This window comes from Mustela erminea, chromosome 6, assembly GCF_009829155.1.
Source record: "Mustela erminea isolate mMusErm1 chromosome 6, mMusErm1.Pri, whole genome shotgun sequence".
NCBI classification, from domain to species: domain Eukaryota; kingdom Metazoa; phylum Chordata; class Mammalia; order Carnivora; family Mustelidae; genus Mustela; species Mustela erminea.
In genome coordinates, this window is record NC_045619.1 from 119696143 (window position 1) to 119713325 (window position 17183).

Genomic DNA, 17183 nt, shown 5'->3' on the forward strand with positions numbered 1-17183 from the left:
ATCCTCTAGGGGTAACCCATGAGTATGGCACAAACTTGTCCGACTCCTAAGGGAATTCCACCTTGTCACAGAATTCTGCCCTGAGTTTAGAAAGTACTGACGCAGTTGAGTTTCCACATATAAAATGGCCGGAAGTTACAAAGATGTCAACAGAATTTGTTGAGAAGATCGAGATTTCACTGTACACATCTACATGCAACTACAAAGCCTTTTACTCCTATAAAAGGCATGCTAAGATGTTTTTTCCTCTCACTGTGAACATGCGCAGGGTTCCAGTGGGGCTAGCCTGGAATAGATCCTTCTGTGTGTGTTTTGGTGGTCTTGCCCCTCTCAGACGAGTTTGTGCTGGGATGGTGCTTTGATGGTCAACTACGATATGACTGTATCCCAGATTGGGTTTTGCATTTTTTTAATCTGGGATACGCAGGTACCCTTGAACCATCACAAGCCTTTAGCTATATCGAGGCTTTGAAGCGTGAGTGACATACAACATGAAGTGAAGGATTCATCCTACTGCTTGCTTTAGGCTATAAAGAAAGCATGGAAATACAGGGTTCTTCTTATTGGGATTCATGATTATTGGCCAGAGAAACAGCAGGTATGTATGTATGTATTTATTTATTTATTTAAAAGATTTTATTTACTTATTTGAGAGAGAGCGAGTGTGCACAAACAGGAGTCGGGGGGTGGGGTGGGGACAGAAGCAGGGAGCCCAAAGCAGGCCCTGATCCCAGGACCCCAAGATCATGACCTGAGCTGAAGGCAGATGCTTCACCAACTGAGCCACTCAGGTGCCTCAGAAGTGACAGGTATTTAAATATCTCATAGGGTATAACCAGTAAATTGCTGTATATTGAATTATTGATAAATATCAGAACTCAAAATTAAATGTGTACAACAAATAAATGAGTTCTAATGAAATACAAATTGAAATATTGCTTGAAAGCAATTACCAAAATATCTTAAAATAACGACAGAATTAGGAAGGAAATTTAGTATATTTAGGTTAATGCAAATTGATCTAGTGTTCAGAAGAAACAATGTTTTTAAGAACTAAAAAATCTTTATATGCTTTGACCAAGCAAAGACATGTTAAGTTCATTCACTGAAGTAACCAAAAGAAACCTCATCTATGGAAATATTCAATTTAATGTTATTCTTAATATGGGAATCTGTGAACAAGTATTCCTGATGGGAGGGGAGATGGTTAAACATTGGGAGATGGTCCACTAACTGAATAAAACTTTGGGTCACTATTATAGTAACTTTGCATGGACACTATTCAATAGGAGGATATAAAAATTCATTACAAAGACCCTGGGACTTTGTAATGAAAGCAGATTACAAAAGTTCATGTTCCCCATGATTACTGTGGACATAGGTATATTCATTCATTTATTCTAGAAATGTTTTAGAGCACTGATTATATAGCAGATATTGGTGCTAAGTGCTGTAGACACAAGGTAAAAAGGTATATTTCCTGCTCTCATTAAGGGTTAGTCCAGCTGAAAGATAGTCATGCAAACAAATGGAAAAGTGTAGTTATTCACAAAATGCCATTGGAGGGCAGGAGGGGCCTTCAAGTTGGCTGAAGACACTGGAAAGCTTCAAAAAGAGATAAGATTTTTATATGGACAAAATTTGAAAGGCAGTGTAGAGAAAAACAATCAGTTGTATAAGGGTGGAGGTATTTGAAGTAACTTAAATTTTTAAAAATATCCTTATTGAGATTTGATCCACATATTATAAAACTCACCCATTTAAAGTCTACAATTCAATATTTTCTTGCTGTGTTCATAGAGTATGCAAGCACCACCACAATCTAAGTTTAGAACATTCTCCTCATCCCAAAGAAATGTTGTATTTTCTCTCTTTCAAATTTCTTCCGTTAAATGTTTTTATAATAATAGAAAATAAAAGCATAAAGACAGAAACTTTTGATCTCTGCCATTGTGGAAAAGCTTTACATTGTGTGCAAAACAAACCACAAGTACATAATCGTGTCTTTATTTTTTCCATTTTATTAGTGACAAGGTAAATAGGTTATGTGACAATCTTCACAGATATCTACACATGTATTTAAATAAGAGAAGAAAAAGAAAGGAGTTGAGTTGAAAGAGTGAGGTTTAAGTGGCAACTAGTTCCTGTTGTTTATTGTATAAAAATCTCCAAGAGTATGAAATTTGATTTGCCCATTTTTTCCACACCTTCAAACCAGATGCAAGGATTTCAGCAGGGATATCTAAAATACACATAGACTCTAACAGAGGCATGGTACAACATGAATTATGAAAGTGATTGGCAATGCTATATGGGAAGGAAATACTCTCAGTGCATTGGTAGAGTGTTCCTCAAGTGGAACGGATGCTCAGGAACTGATGACTGGTGAGTTCACCTGATCTCAGGTGTCCCCCTTCCTCCATTTGCTTTCACATCTGAGGTGGCAGAGGGGACCACTGTTTGCATGATGATCCTCTGTCAAGTGCCTGTAGGTAGCAGTGCCCATCCCTCTTGAGAGGACCAGGACCTTGCTCCTTCTGGGTCCCAGTCTTGTTCTAGCATCTCTACTTTCCTCCAGCTATCTATGCAACCCGGTTCACGGGGTCCTACACTTATGTAGCTCTAGGAGTTCTGAGTTTCTTCACATATGTTAGCTTACAAGGCAATGGGTATGTTTTCCCAGGGACATTTTATGACCCCAAATCCTGAGGAGCTAATCCCTGTTGGCCCAAAGTCAGGCATGATGACAAGAGTTAGGGCATTTCTTGGGAGCAGAGAAACCTATTGGACACTCTTCCAATTATAAATAGACAGCCAGCTCCCTGTAAAACCAATTCTACCTAGAGGATTAACATGGAAGACCCCCAGAGGCTAGTGTGGGACCGTCAAACTCTCTAAGGCACCTGCGGTTCTCACCCACAGTCAGCCATACACGCCGGGAGCCAGACTTCAGTCCTCACACACTTGAAACCGCTACCATGACAGGATTTAATTCACAAGTGGGAAAAATATGAACTGCATCAGAGTATTCTTCCATGTGCCTTGCATTTGGTTTCCAGTGAAGCTCTGCAGCTGTAGCCAAATGGCTTGCCTCCAGGTTAAGGCATGACAGAAAATTTAGTGTCTGTGAGTTTGGCTCATGTTTCAAATAAAGTGTGATTGTTGACATTGGGAATACAAATTTTCCAACTGCATTGTAAACTGAAGGATTTTGGTCTGCTTGCTCTATTATATGTAATATTCAGGATATTAATTTAAAAATAACTAATGCCAGTGTAAACATGCTTTAGATACATAGGTCTATAAAATATTGCACATAAATATAAAATTTGTTCAGCATCTCTTCATAGTAATTTTTCATTATCATAAAAAGGATACAAAATTGAGCAGGTTACATGAATTTGGCTGGTCAAGTTTACTTAAAAAAATGATGACATGATGCACGGTTATGGATTATTTACAAGAGTTTTAAACATCAACTTTTTGTGATGGTTAAATTTTAGATGGTGGGAGAATAGCCTAAATAAAGATTAGTTTCCAACGGTATGTACTATAAAGATTAGCAGTAGAAATGAGTAGTAAAGTTAGAATAGGCAATGGTAGATAAAATTCTTAGGAATTCCTTTTCTGGGTTCATCTCACATCTGCATAACTTTATATTTCTTTCCCATGTAAGCTTCACATGTCCTCCCTGTGTATATAAATTTGAGGTATAGTGGAAAAATAGGTATTTAATCCCAAGCTAAATATTGGTATTGCTTCTTATAGATATTAAGAATAATGTTTACCCATATTGTAAAATTGCTTTTTTATTAATGGACTCTAGAAATTTTACCATTACTTTTAATTACTAGACAGGTTCAGGAATACCTTGAAATTTGTGTATTGCTAATTAAGTCAATAGGATTTTTGTTTCTATAAAAGGAACTATAAATACAACATTTGCAAAGCTAAATGAAGCAGACGTGAGTTCCTGGAAATTGTGAATAAAAGTGATTTCAGTTAGCAGGTGATGTAGTCTTAAGTGAAACTGTCTGTGTTTCTTTAACACTGTCTAAATCCTGAAGAAGCTCTATTAATTTATTTGCACAAGATGGTTATCTTAGAAGGGAATTTAGTGAGTGATTTTGAAAACCAGCTAACCAAATTCTAATGTCCAAATTTTCTAGATGACCAGACTATCCGCCTACAGACATGGAAAATAAATAAATAAATTGTTATCCTCAGTTACAAGATCATCTTTGTCGTTTCAAAAGTACTTTCACAGTACCAACAACATATGCTTGTCTCCCTGAGCCATAACTTCATTAGAAACATATCTTTTCCATAGGGAGGTGTCAAATGTTCTGTTGGATGCAGTAGTGTTGGAAGGTTTGGTCCTAGTTCACCTTCCGAAGTCAATTGTGATTCAGACAGTTCATCTCTGTGGCTTGAGTTGGATTTACCTGGAAAGCAACTTGAGTTCCCATGCCCATTTCAGACATCTGCCAAAGACAGAACAACTAAAGCAAAAAACAACTTCCATGATCGCTAATGGTTTCCACAGTGTTGAGGACAGACGTTGCATCGCCCAGAAGGGTCTCTGGGCTCTGTGGCAGCTTCTCCAAAGTGCAGCATAGAGGAGGTGACATTTCTGGGGTGCTTCCATTTCCTAGGTCACTGGCAGGTACAGGGAAATCTTTATTGAACCCTTGTGTTCCTTCTTTTCCTTGAACAGGACCAGTGTTCGCATGCTTTGAGTTTGGGTTTTTCCTTTTCATGCCTCCGCTGCTTTCTCATCTGTCAGTTGCTCCCTGTCATTCATATCATCTTGGGGGGGTCTTGCTCTGTCAAAGAATCCACACTATAAACCAGAGAAAAGAGAGCTATAAAATCAAATCACTCTGGGAATGGGCTGAACTCCTTATTCTAAGGATTTTCACTTTCTGTGTTTTCTAAGGAAATCAGAACTCTGTGGATATTATCTGTCTGATTCTCCAAATGAGGAGGGGAAAGCAGAGTATTCTTTACTTGCAGAGAAGAATTCATTGAGTAGGGCAGAGTGTTTGGGTCCTTCCTCCTATCACGTTATGGTAGTGGGGTAATGTCCCTGTTTTGTATAATCCACTTGTGGACCTGGCGTTTTTTTCCTGATATTATAGCTGCAAGGCCCAAAGACTTCCTGTCTGCTTTTCTGGATGCTTTTTGGAGCCTGCAGAAGCACTAACTGCTGAAGTGTACTGTAGGCTACCTTGGAATGGAATTTTAGAAAAAGAGAGGAGACGTTTGCCTATCTCTCTGTACTTGTGGAACACATAGCATACAGAGGAAAAGTAGATTGATCATTTCTTTTAATCTCTGAACATCTTAGTGACTTTCCAAAGATCAACCATCAGCTTGAGGAAGAAGTGATTCTACAATCTTCATCCTCCCAGATTTCTATTAGTATTTGGTTTAGAAACCTGGAACATCAGTTCTTACTGTTTCTTACACTGAAGCCAAATTCACTGGGTTTCATTGAGAACTATTGAGTCGTCTTTTTTTTTTTTTTCAGGACTAGTACCATATTCTGTCAATTGCCGTATGTCATAGTATCATTTATGGAAACAAAGATAGTGGAAATAAAAGAATAATATAAGAGTTTCTTTCTAAAGGCAATCTATGCTGTAGACTCTGTAGGCTCAGGATGGCACAAAACAGCTTACAATAATGATCAAGAAAGCCATATTTCACTCACATGGCAAGGTTTTCTCAGTTTACTAAGTAAGCCACGTAACTGTTTTAAAATTAAAATACACTATGATTTTGGGGAACCACAACGAAAGTAGTTAACTCAGATGTGACCAGATTAATTACTCTTATAGTTATGTAATTGTGACACTGTTCTTATTTTGGAACGGAAAGCTCTGTGAAACTGGGTAGTCATATTGGTTTTGGGCCAGAAATTAATGCCTTTTGTAGATTTTTACAATAAATTTCAGTAAAACACATGAAAGAGTACATTAAATCGTCCTAATGGAGTTGGACTAATTGGCAAGAGACAAAAAAACAAGTTCCAGAATATAACATGCACAATCTATTTGGCCTGATAGTGCAATTATCAGTTAATTACTATATTAATCGCATCTGCATAGTGCTTATAGAGAAACATCTCAGAGGATTGCTGATAGGACCATGTCAGTAAAAAAGCTTGAGATCTTGATCCAAGCATACTGGAAAGAGGATCACAGGTCTAAACTAAGAAAGTCTTAACTCTCTCCGTATTTATTTACAAGAAAACTCAAGATAAAAGCGGCATTAAACACTCTTGGTCTTCTTACATGTCAGCTATACATGCATAGTAAGTTTGCCAAAACAAACATGATGCAATTTTCCTGTTATGCCTTTTGGTCTGTTAAAAATTCCCAAATCGTTACTCTGGCATTGTCTTTCTAAATCTCTAGGTGCATCCTTGTAAATCCTCTCAGTGGCTTCTCTAATCAACAAAAAAAAGAAAAGAAATAAACTTACCTTCCATAAAGCTAAGGTTAAGATGGCCAGAACCAATAATCCAAGAAGTATTGCTAGTATTATTACCCATAATGGGATTGAGAAGGAAACATTTGGAGTTGCCCAAATAACGGATGTCTTAATCTGAAATGGAAAATAAAGCAAATGAGCTCGAACTCTTGGGTGAAATAAGGCAGTAATTACCACTATAATACTGGGGGGGGGGGCGGTTCGTTCTGAAAATTTCCATGTAATAGTTGAAATCATCTCAGGGGAGATCTGAATGTCTAAAGCACTCAAACATAGAATCTTAAAAACCAGCACATTCTCAGGTCCCCCAGGTTGGATGGAAGATCTAATTACAGACACCTGGTGTGTGTTTGGCTTAGATAAGCCCAGAAACCCTGACATGGAATTGAGGTAGACCAAGACTTAGAACCAATGAGGTGGAAAGGAATGACCTTAAATTGGGCTGGACCTCTTATGGCAGTAATGACTAAACGTAGACCCTCCACAAAGCCAAGTCTGTCCACACACATTTCTCCACAGAACTGAGCTAACCTCATTGAGAGGTGAGTTGAATTGGATCCATCAGACTGCTGAATATGAAAAAAAGTTTAGAAATCACCTAATCTAACCCCCTATTTTCCACATGAGATAAATGAGTCCCAGACAGGCTCAGTGAGCAAAGTGAATGCTAATTGTCCAGATGCATTGGGGCTGACTTCAATCCTAAGTCCACGTTTCAGTTGCTACTAGAACTCATTTTACTTCCCACTGTTGCTAGGGAATTTGGAGGAAAAGGAGAACCTCTCAGCAGACCTGCATGCATCACCTCTCCCTCCCCACATGGGCAGAGCAGCTCTTCTGCCCACGTGCCCTTGGATAGCCAGTCAGCAAAAGAAGTTGTAGACGCCCAGACAAAACCAAGAAGAGCCTAGCCATGATGCTAACACCCTCTGCCAAAGAAGAGAGAAGTAAAAATATTCTTGGATCTAAAATATCCTTCACCAAGGCAAGCCTATCTGGTTTTAAAGAGAAGTAAGCACTGCTCAGTTAAACTAGTCCAAGTTCTCCTTACTTTAAGTATGCTGGTTGGAAGGATCATGGGTTGGGTCCCGACACCTGCTCAGGAGCTCTAGGCCACAGTTCTCTAACCTACCAATCAGGAGATAGTAGAGGCATGGCCAAGGTTGATGGGTCTGGGATGAGTCCTGGAAGGACACATATGGGTGTTTTCGTAGCCTACACTCAAGCATGGGGTCCTGACCATGCTCAGCTCTTTCCTCTGCTTCTTAAATTGGAGCATCCTGCCTCTGTGCTTCTCGGCTTGTCTGGCTTTTCATCGCTCCTTCATCTTGGTCCATTTCCTCTATGCGGCGGACATCCTGATGACTTAATTCACTAAATTCTCCAGCCCCAGATATCATTTACATCCAGACTAAACAAAGGCATCAGGAGTAGAGAGACTGCTAGTCATTCCACATGCACAATGGTGCCAGGGACTTGAATCCCTGTTCTCAGTGAGAAAGAGGCTGGCCTTAATCTGCTCACCTTATCCCTGCCTACTTTGCATGCTAACTCCCGTTGCTGAGCAGTCCCTATTTCATCCAACACATCAGCGGGAAATGCAGCATTCCAAGACCATGCTGCGATGAGCCTCACCCCTCTTGCTGCGGTCTAAAGACAGGACACCTGGTACATGAAGCAATGCACCGCAAGAACTCAAAGCAGTCACGATGCCCCTGGATTCTGTAGCTACGTAACTTATTCCACACTGATCCTTTACGTGTACATGGCTGCATGAGCAAGACAGAGACTGATGACTTCTGAATCACCTTTCTTTATATTCCTTTCCCTTGGTGAATTACATCTAGTACCACCTATGAAAGCAGTGCTCAATCCTCATCGTAAGGTGCTCAGAGAAAGGACATGAAGTGGTCTTTCAAAATGATCCTAATGAAGCAGACTCTTAGAGTTTCAGTAATGAGAATTTCAGAATTTTAGAACCACAAGGGATAGTAGTGATCATGTACTTACCAGCCAGTTACAGTGAGCCAGGAGAGAGGAAATATGGAGCCATGGAAAATTCTAAGGTTTCTTTGCTTTGCCTTTTTTTTTTTGTTTTTTTTTTTTTTAAGGTTTTATTTATTTATTTGACAGAGAGAGAATGTGTATGCACGCAGGCAGAGCAGCAGGCAGGGGAAGCAGCAGACTCCCCACTGAGAACCCTGGGATCCTGACCTGGGCGGAAGGCAGAGTTTTAACCAGCTGAGCCGCCCAGGTGCCCCAATTCTGAAGTTTCTTATAACTGTTTCTTCCCCCTGAGTATACCTCTAAGTGCACTGAGGAAACAACATAGTTTCTGGCAATATTTGGTACATGTACTAGAGATCCCAAAATTTATCAATAGGTAATTTACAGTAACACAAGGAACCATATTCCTGATTTACCTTATTAATACCTTAATTTGCCTCTCATGGTGTCATGTTAAGCATAGGAAGCCATCCCAGTTTTATGGAGAAAGAAAGGCCAGAGGGCCACACACTGTTCTGTTCAATTTGTTAGGTTAGTAAAAAGTAATAGAGCTACCAGTGACTTTGTTGGGTTCCTTTGCCTCTTGGCTAGTATAGGTTTTGATGTTATTATCTAAAAAACTGGTCATTTTGTAGAAACAAGTAGGGAAGGTCACTTACAAAGAGTTAATAATGATATGTGAAGGCTTTTTTTTTTCCCAGCAATGATGGAAAAATATAAGTAAAATATTTAATTGAACAGGATATGCTTATTAGGGTCTCCCGAAGCAGAAAACAGCTTTATAGGTATAATTACAAAATCTATTGGCTTTTTATTTACAGTTACTTCCAAAGTTCCTGACAGCAGTGTCTTAAAAACATTTGAGAGTAGATGATCCCTCCTGTCTTTTCAGTTCCAAAATTCTGAAAATCTCATCACCCAAATGGTCATCAGTCTGCTCCCAGTAACATTATGTTCACTTAAAAAATACCATGTTATTCCCTTTCTCTTGAGTATTTTACAAGTTAAGATTACACATGTCATGTACATTTCCTGTAAGTCATCATATGTAATTAACCAGGAGGAAAGGACAAAGAGTTTTAAAAGAAAGCAAACTGGAAAACTTTCCCCCTGCGCCTGCATTCTGCTTTTCTTGCCTGCTGCCTTTAGGACATCCACTTGGCACTTAAGCAGGCCAAACTTCTCAATCTAAAATGCAAGCAGCTGCAAAGACCTTCCTTGGCCCCTGCTGTTTTCCTAAACTTATCTAGGCTTTGCACCACATAGTCAAGAAGTCACTACGTTGAGGACAGTGGAAATACAGAAAATCAACAACAGTGCCCCAGAGCATTTCTCCGGATTTCCAGTGCAGGGGAGCTAATTGGTTGTTGCTGGAAAGAGATGGATAAAGAATCAAGGGTGACGCATCATTGGAGGAGTCGTATGTGTCTTGGAAAGGCAGGTCTTTCTGAGGACACATTGATCAGGGAGTCATATGACTTATTCATGTGTATAAATGCCAATGGGGCATTTCCTTTATGGGTGGAAACAGATAAAGCCCAACTTTTCCTGAAAGTCAATGCTCTGAATAAATTAGAAACTTAAACTACAAAGGCGAGATTACTAGGGAAAGACACTGGATCACTTTTATAGGGCCAAAGTTTATTTAAATTTGTATTAGAGCTGTGGAAATTACAGAATGGTTTTGGGAACGGTTGCCAAGAAATAAAATGTTGGAAAATGCTAAAACTTTGTTAGTATTTATCTTTGTCTTGCAGCTCATTTCGATAAGCCCACAAGAAACTTAGGTACCCACTGGATAACTAATAGGGAGAAAAACAGGTCTTAATTTTCAGTTTCTTATGACAAAACACTGATTTAGTGTAATAATTTTTCATTCATTTTAAATAAGATTTATTAAATACCCCATGTTCTCTGAAGCTCTGTAGATATGATCATCAGCTCTAAGTTGAAACATTCTGTAACCCTGCTCTAGATCAGTGCGAGCCAATAGAAATATAATGTAACCCACATGTGTAATTTTAAGAATTTTCAGTAGCCACACTAAAAAAGAGGAGAGGTTAATTTTAATAATATATTTAGCCCTAAATATCAAAACTATTATTTCAATATGCAATTGATACCAAAATATCCCCTAAACATTTTAAACTCTGCCCATTTTTAAAATGAAGTCTCCAAAATTTTTATATGTATTTTATATGTGCAGCACATAACAACAAACTAGATTTTCAGTGGTTAAAGGGAAATGTAGTCTCACAGAAAAAAACACAGCTGCATTTAATGGACAAACACCTTACACAGCAACAGTTTTTAGGTTTACATTTAAATGAGTTAAAGTAAAACTACTAGTTCATGCTCACCGTGGCCACCTCTCAGGTACTCACTAACCTCATGTGGCTGATTGCCACCACACTGGACTGCACAGCTCTAGAACATTTTGTATAATCTCACACAATGTTGTATTCGCCCATTTACCTAAGTCCCTCTTTATAAGAGTCATTCCTTAAGAAGGTGGTCCCAAGGCAGAAGGTAGGGTATACTGAGAACTAAAGTTTCCTTGAGAATATGGGCAAGCGATTACAAATATCCACTGTTTTAAGAAAGAAGGGTAAGGTTGACTAACTGAAGTAAGTACTTAAAATTTAGGGAGAAAAACTCAAGTGTGTGCCAACTAATCAATAAACTGTTCCAGTTTATTTTCATGTATCAAGAACCTATAGCTATTTAAAGAAATGGCATAGAATTTTAACAATTCACTTATAATTATCTGCAACTTTAGGAAGTGAGATTCATAAATTTTAAGTGGTTCAGATTTTCTTAAAGTGATGCTAAGTAGGGAACATTTAATCTTACTTTCATCATGTCATAAATCTTGTTGTTCTTCATTATGGTTGAAAGACTATAAATAAATTTTTAATATGCCTACATTTTATCATTGACATTTATGATATGTTTTTGTATATTTTGACAAAATACTAAGGTAGGAAGAGAAAGCTCCCTTGTATTTGCAACTGTAATTAATGTTGACATCTGACAAAATCTTGTATAAACATACTTCATAGGGGTCACAGGAATGTTTTAAATGAATATACCAAGATACCCTACCTACAGTGCCATTTAGAACAAAATAATATCATGAGGTGGACCAGCTGGATGCAAATTTTAACAACATTTAAATAACCCCTGTGAGATAAGCGGTTTGAACTCCAAACAGTTGTTTAATATAGTAATTCCATTTTAAGGTTCTGAAGTTGTGCTAACAAATGAAATGGATTCACAGTTTTTGTATGAGGTTTTCAATAAGGATTCTCATGTACTCTTCTAATAACTACTGTTGGAGTTATACTAGACAATAATATTCCCTCCTAGGTGTCAATTATGGAATTTAGCTTTAGTGGGACAACATATAAATGCCAATGTTTGTTGCTAAGCAAAGAAAGTGTTCAAGTAACTGAATCCTGTTTTTACTGCTGTGCTGTAATGATTGAGCATTCAATCATAGCCCTTTGCATCAGACCACCTTTCCCTTATCTCTGAACACAGCAAGGGTCATGTTTCAAGAGTTCCTTACAAACACAGACATGGGGCAGGCAGTGATAGGGGGCGCTCTTTCCTTCAATGTGTGAAGCTCACATGGGGCTCCAGAAATGGTTGAATCATGACCATGTTGACAAAGGAATACAAACTAATTATCCCATGCAAGGGCGTAGGAAAACAAGTCTCCTTACAAAAGAAGTATCTGAGAAGGTCTCCCCTTTGGCAGAGTATGGATAGGAGCTGTTATGGTTCAACCTAGTCCAACTGATAGAGCACCTGAAAGCAATTCCCTTTTGCTGCATTCTTTTCCAGATAAAAATGACCTTTGAGAAGAACTCACTTAAAAAAAAAAAAAAAAAAAGTCAGCCAGCTCAGAGCACAGTCCTCTCAAACCAAGCCACAGGAAAATCATTTCCCTGCAGCACAGAGCAAACTATCCACCAGCCAGATCTCCACTCTGTCAGGTATTGGGAGACCCGACAGCACCTTCATTCCTAAATGTTTTTCCAATAACCTTACCATAAATGATGTGGTAAATCATCCACCTCAGATAATAGGGCTTTTAAAAAATACAGTGACAAGGGTGGTGGGGATGGGGGAAGAACATGTATCAGATGATTTTGTGGATCTTTTTGAGAGGAGTTGAGAGCAGCAGGCTGTCACCTGTGGCCAGTACAGAAAGACCCAACACTGTTGACGGGATTGGCTGTAACATATGTTTCTGGTATGGAACACATGCTCTGAGAAAACAAAGGGACCCAGATTTATCTCCCTGAGAGAGACAAGCCTTTGAACCTCTTTGGATGAACATTCTATATTAAAACCCAAAGCCTCTGTCTTCTAGGTTGAACGTAAATCCAAACTATAGCAGACATCTTGTGAGGGAAAGAAAGTTGAGATAAATGAAGAAAGATGTGGCCGTGCTTACTTTAAAATGCCACCAAAATTTATGAAAATATTTAGACATTTCCAGGCTGGGCTTCTTTCACTTAACTAGGGAGGGTGAGACATTTTGGGAGGGTTACTATTACTGAGACTTGAGGTGTACCTTGTTCCAGGTATAATGCAGGGCTTCAGAGACATCATTTTACTAACCTTCTCAACAATGCTTTCAGGTGAATGTAATAGCCTGAGGGAGGTACAGTGATTCCCTGAAGATTTCCTAATCAGAGAGGGTGGAGCCAGGATGAAGCCCAAGAGAATGTGTGTGTGTGTGTTTAGTAATATAATCCCATTTTTGTTATTTTTTATTTTTCAAATTTGATTTTCAAAAATCTTCTTAATTTACCCGTATAGTATATTCTTAGTTTCAGAGGTAGAGTTTAGCGACTCATTAGTTGATTATAACACCTAGTGCTCATTCCATCAAGTGGCCTCCTTCATGCCCATCACCCACTTATCTCATCCCCTGCCCCTCTTCCCTCTAGCAACCCTCAGTTTGTTTCTGAAACACGTTTGAAATGTGGGTCTTGCTCTGTGTTGCCTGGCCCTGTGCTAGAGAGTCCTAGTGCTTTTATTTAATTTTTAATTTTTTTAAAAAAGATTTTATTTATTTGACAGACAGAGATCACAAGGAGGCAGAGAGGCAGGCAGAGAGAGAGAGGGAGGAAGCAGGCTCCCTGCTGAGCAGAGAGCCCGATCTGGGGCTCAATCCCAGGACCCTGAGATCATGATCTGAGCCGAAGGCAGAGGGTTTAACACACTGAGCCACCCAGGCGCCCCTTGATTTTTAATTTTTTAAGTAAGTTCCATACCTGGGGTGAAGCCCAACACAGGGCTTGAACTCACAACCCTGAGATCAAGACCTGAGCTGAGATCAACGGTCTGACGCTTAACCAACTGAGCCACCCAGGCGCCCCTCTCAGTACTTTTATTTTATTTATTTATTTGCATTTTATACTTTCAATAGATGCTGAAAAAGCATTTGACAAAGTACAACATCCTTTCTTGATCAAAACTCTTCAAAATGTAGGGATAGAGGGTACATACCTCAATATCATCAAAGCCATCTATGAAAAACCCACAGGAAATATCATTCTCAATGGGGAAAAACAAAGCTTTTCCTCTAAGTTCAGGAACATGGCGGGGCTGTCCACTATCACCACTGCTATTCAACGTAGTACTAGAAGTCCTAGCCTCTCAGTGTTTATAAAGCACAGTGCCAGGGTTGTACCTGATAGACATCCTCAATCCTGATAGTTGCAGTGAGGTCTTAGCATATATGTATTTAAAGTTGCGTGAGTGATGATGCTTTGGATACTCAGGGTTGAAAATCACTAATCAAAGGATTCATCTAATTTAAATTGCTAGAAGTAGACTAGGCTAGAAAGGTTAAATTTTATAACTACATTTTAAGACCTAGGCTGATAAGATGTCATGACAGCATCAACTTATATACCTCACCAAGCAGTGCTTCTCAGACTGAACTGTGGACCTGATGCCCTGATGATTGTAATAAAATGCAGGTTGACTCAGCAGGTCTGGAGTGAGGCTTGTTTCTGAATTTCTGATGATTTCCTAGGTGATGCAGAGGCTGTTATCTGCAAATTGCACTGCGAGTAACCAGGGTTCAAGTCAGGGTTGTATCCAGGGAAGGACCCAGAGGTGAAGATTTAAATCTTACTATTTTTCCCAGAACTCTGGCTGTGATCATCTTCATTGTAAACTCAGGGTTTGGGTGACTATGCCTGCTCATCCTCTGTCCCCTGTGTCTGCATTCCCTCTCTGTGGCCCTGCCATCTGCTGAGGATGACAGCAGTTGTATTGTGATAGAGACCCCCATCAGTAAAGTTTAATAGCCCCAATTTAAAAATAACATTTCAAGACAATAGAGCAAATCAACGAAACTAGGAGCTGGTTCTTTGAAAGAACAGACACATGAAAAAGTGCTCCATATCACTCGGCATCAGGGAAATACAAATCAAAACCACAATGAGATATCACCTCACACCAGTCAGAATGGCTAAAATCAACAAGTCAGGAAATGACAGATGCTGGCGAGGATGCGGAGAAAGGGGAACCCTCCTCCACAGTTGGTGGGAATGCAAGCTGGTGCAGCCACTCTGGAAAACAGCATGGAGGTTCCTCAAAATGTTGAAAATAGAACTGCCCTATGACCCAGCAATTGCACTATTGGGTATTTACCCTAAAGATACAAACGTAGTGGTCCAAAGGGACACGTGCACCCGAATGTTTATAGCAGCAATGTCCACAATAGCCAAACTATGGAAAGAACCTAGATGTCCATCAACAGATGAATGGATCAAGAAGATGTGGTATATATACACAATGGAATACTATGCAGCCATCAAAAGAAATGAAATCTTGCCATTTGCGACAACATGGATGGAACTAGAGCGTATCATGCTTAGCGAAATAAGTCAAGCAGAGAAAGACAACTATCATATGATCTCCCTGATATGAGGAAGTGGTGATGCAACATGGGGGCTTAAGTGGGTAGGAGAAGAATCAATGAAACAAGATGGGATTGGGAGGGAGACATAAGTGACTCTTAATCTTACAAAACAAACTGAGGGTTGCTGGGGGGAGGGGGGTTGGGAGAAGGGGGGTGGGGTTATGGACATTGGGGAGGGTATGTGCTTTGGTGAGTGCTGTGAAGTGTGTAAACCTGGCGATTCACAGACCTGTACCCCTGGGGATAAAAATACATGTTTATTTTTAAAAAATTTTTTTTAAATTAATTAATTAATTAAAAAAAATAACATTTCATTCAAATGAAGCACATATTGTACTCTTTTTTTTTTCCACCTGAAAATTCTAGTTCTTTGCATGGAATGGAAAGATGACTAGGGTCATCCGGTTGTCCCTAAGGAGGAGATTCCCCCCACCCCCAACCCCACCTCACTCCTCATGCTGTCTTTAAAATTAAACAATCAGGACAATTGCATTATAATCATTGCTATCTGGACTTCTTCCAAATAAAATCGCTTGCTTAAAAAGTAGTTGGGGCAGCAGCTCTTCCTGCCCACGGGTCCTGTCCCCGTGCTTTAATAAACCACCATTTTGCACCAAAGATGTCTCAAGAATTCTTTCTTGGTCATCGGCTCCTGACCTCAGCCCACCGAACCTCACCTAGGTTCTAGAACCTCATCATATGGTGTCCCAACGTGGGGCTGTGAGTCCTTACATTTGGACTCTGAGTTTCAGTGCAAAATTGGTGAGTACTTTCTCTTTCCTTTTCCTTTAGTCTCATTTCAGGGGCTTTTCAAGGAGTGTGGTCTTATTGGAACACTTGCATGTCAGTTGCTCAGGCTGTAATCCTCTAGCTCGTGGCTGCTCTGGGAGGAGAGTATCTGTTTTTTGGCTGTAAGTTAGTACCCTGGCCGGAATGGAAATAAGACCCAGAAACTTGATACCCTCTCTTTATTCCTGTTCTTACATAAAGTTGTCTCTCTTGGGCACGGGACAGCCACCTAAGTCACCAGGACGGCTGCCAATCTTAAGACTCCTGTGTGAGGTTTCCTCCTGATAGATCTAATGTGATCCCCTCCACATCCCTGGTCTAGCCACTTCTGGCCAAGAGACCTCCACTGGGAGCCGACTGAAACCAGTACCCGATTGAATTAAAACGCAACCGGGGACCGTTTCCTGGGGAAGTTGGCTGCAAGGACCACATACATGTGTTGGAATGTTGCATAGATCATGATGGATTTCAGTCTTTACTGTTTCTTGTCAGTGTCTTCTACAAACTGCTTATACATTTGAAAAATAACCGAATAAACGAGAACCTTATATCCTTTTTTTAAAAAAAAAAAGTAGTATTGGTCCTGTCCTGTGATTTTTTTGAGTAGAAATTAATAAGTAAATTGAATAAATAAATATAACTATCAGTTTAAAAATTTGATCAAACAATACTAAGTCATTTCCAGATGTAGATAAGAAAATAGTGATCCAGAGAAGGTAACTTTCCTCAAGTCAATATAATAAGCACTTAAACATAGCACAAGATGAATGGTGATTTAAAAAATAAGTATTTAATGAAATTATTGTGCCTCTATATTTTTCAGATACTCACTGCTATGCTTCCCTCTGGGAGTTTTGCTGGTTGATCTTTATAAGGCATCTTCTTAACTTTGAAGGACACCAGGGATGCAAGAGAATAGGGATCATTTTTTCTCTGA

The 17183-nt window shown here is 39.4% G+C and overlaps 1 protein-coding gene across 1 annotated transcript in view; it reads right to left on the reverse strand.

The window, feature by feature from the left end:
* Positions 1–1998: 1998 nt before the first annotated feature.
* ITGA8 (integrin subunit alpha 8) overlaps positions 1999–17183 on the reverse strand; it is a 173171-nt gene continuing 157986 nt past the window's right edge. The window contains exons 28-30 of the mRNA XM_032349497.1: positions 17078–17179; positions 6490–6612; positions 1999–4843 (exon numbers count right to left, since the gene is read on the reverse strand). Of these exons, the coding sequence (XP_032205388.1) occupies positions 4757–4843; positions 6490–6612; positions 17078–17179 (312 nt within the window). The 3' untranslated portion in view covers positions 1999–4756. The remainder of the gene's footprint in view (positions 4844–6489; positions 6613–17077; positions 17180–17183) is intronic.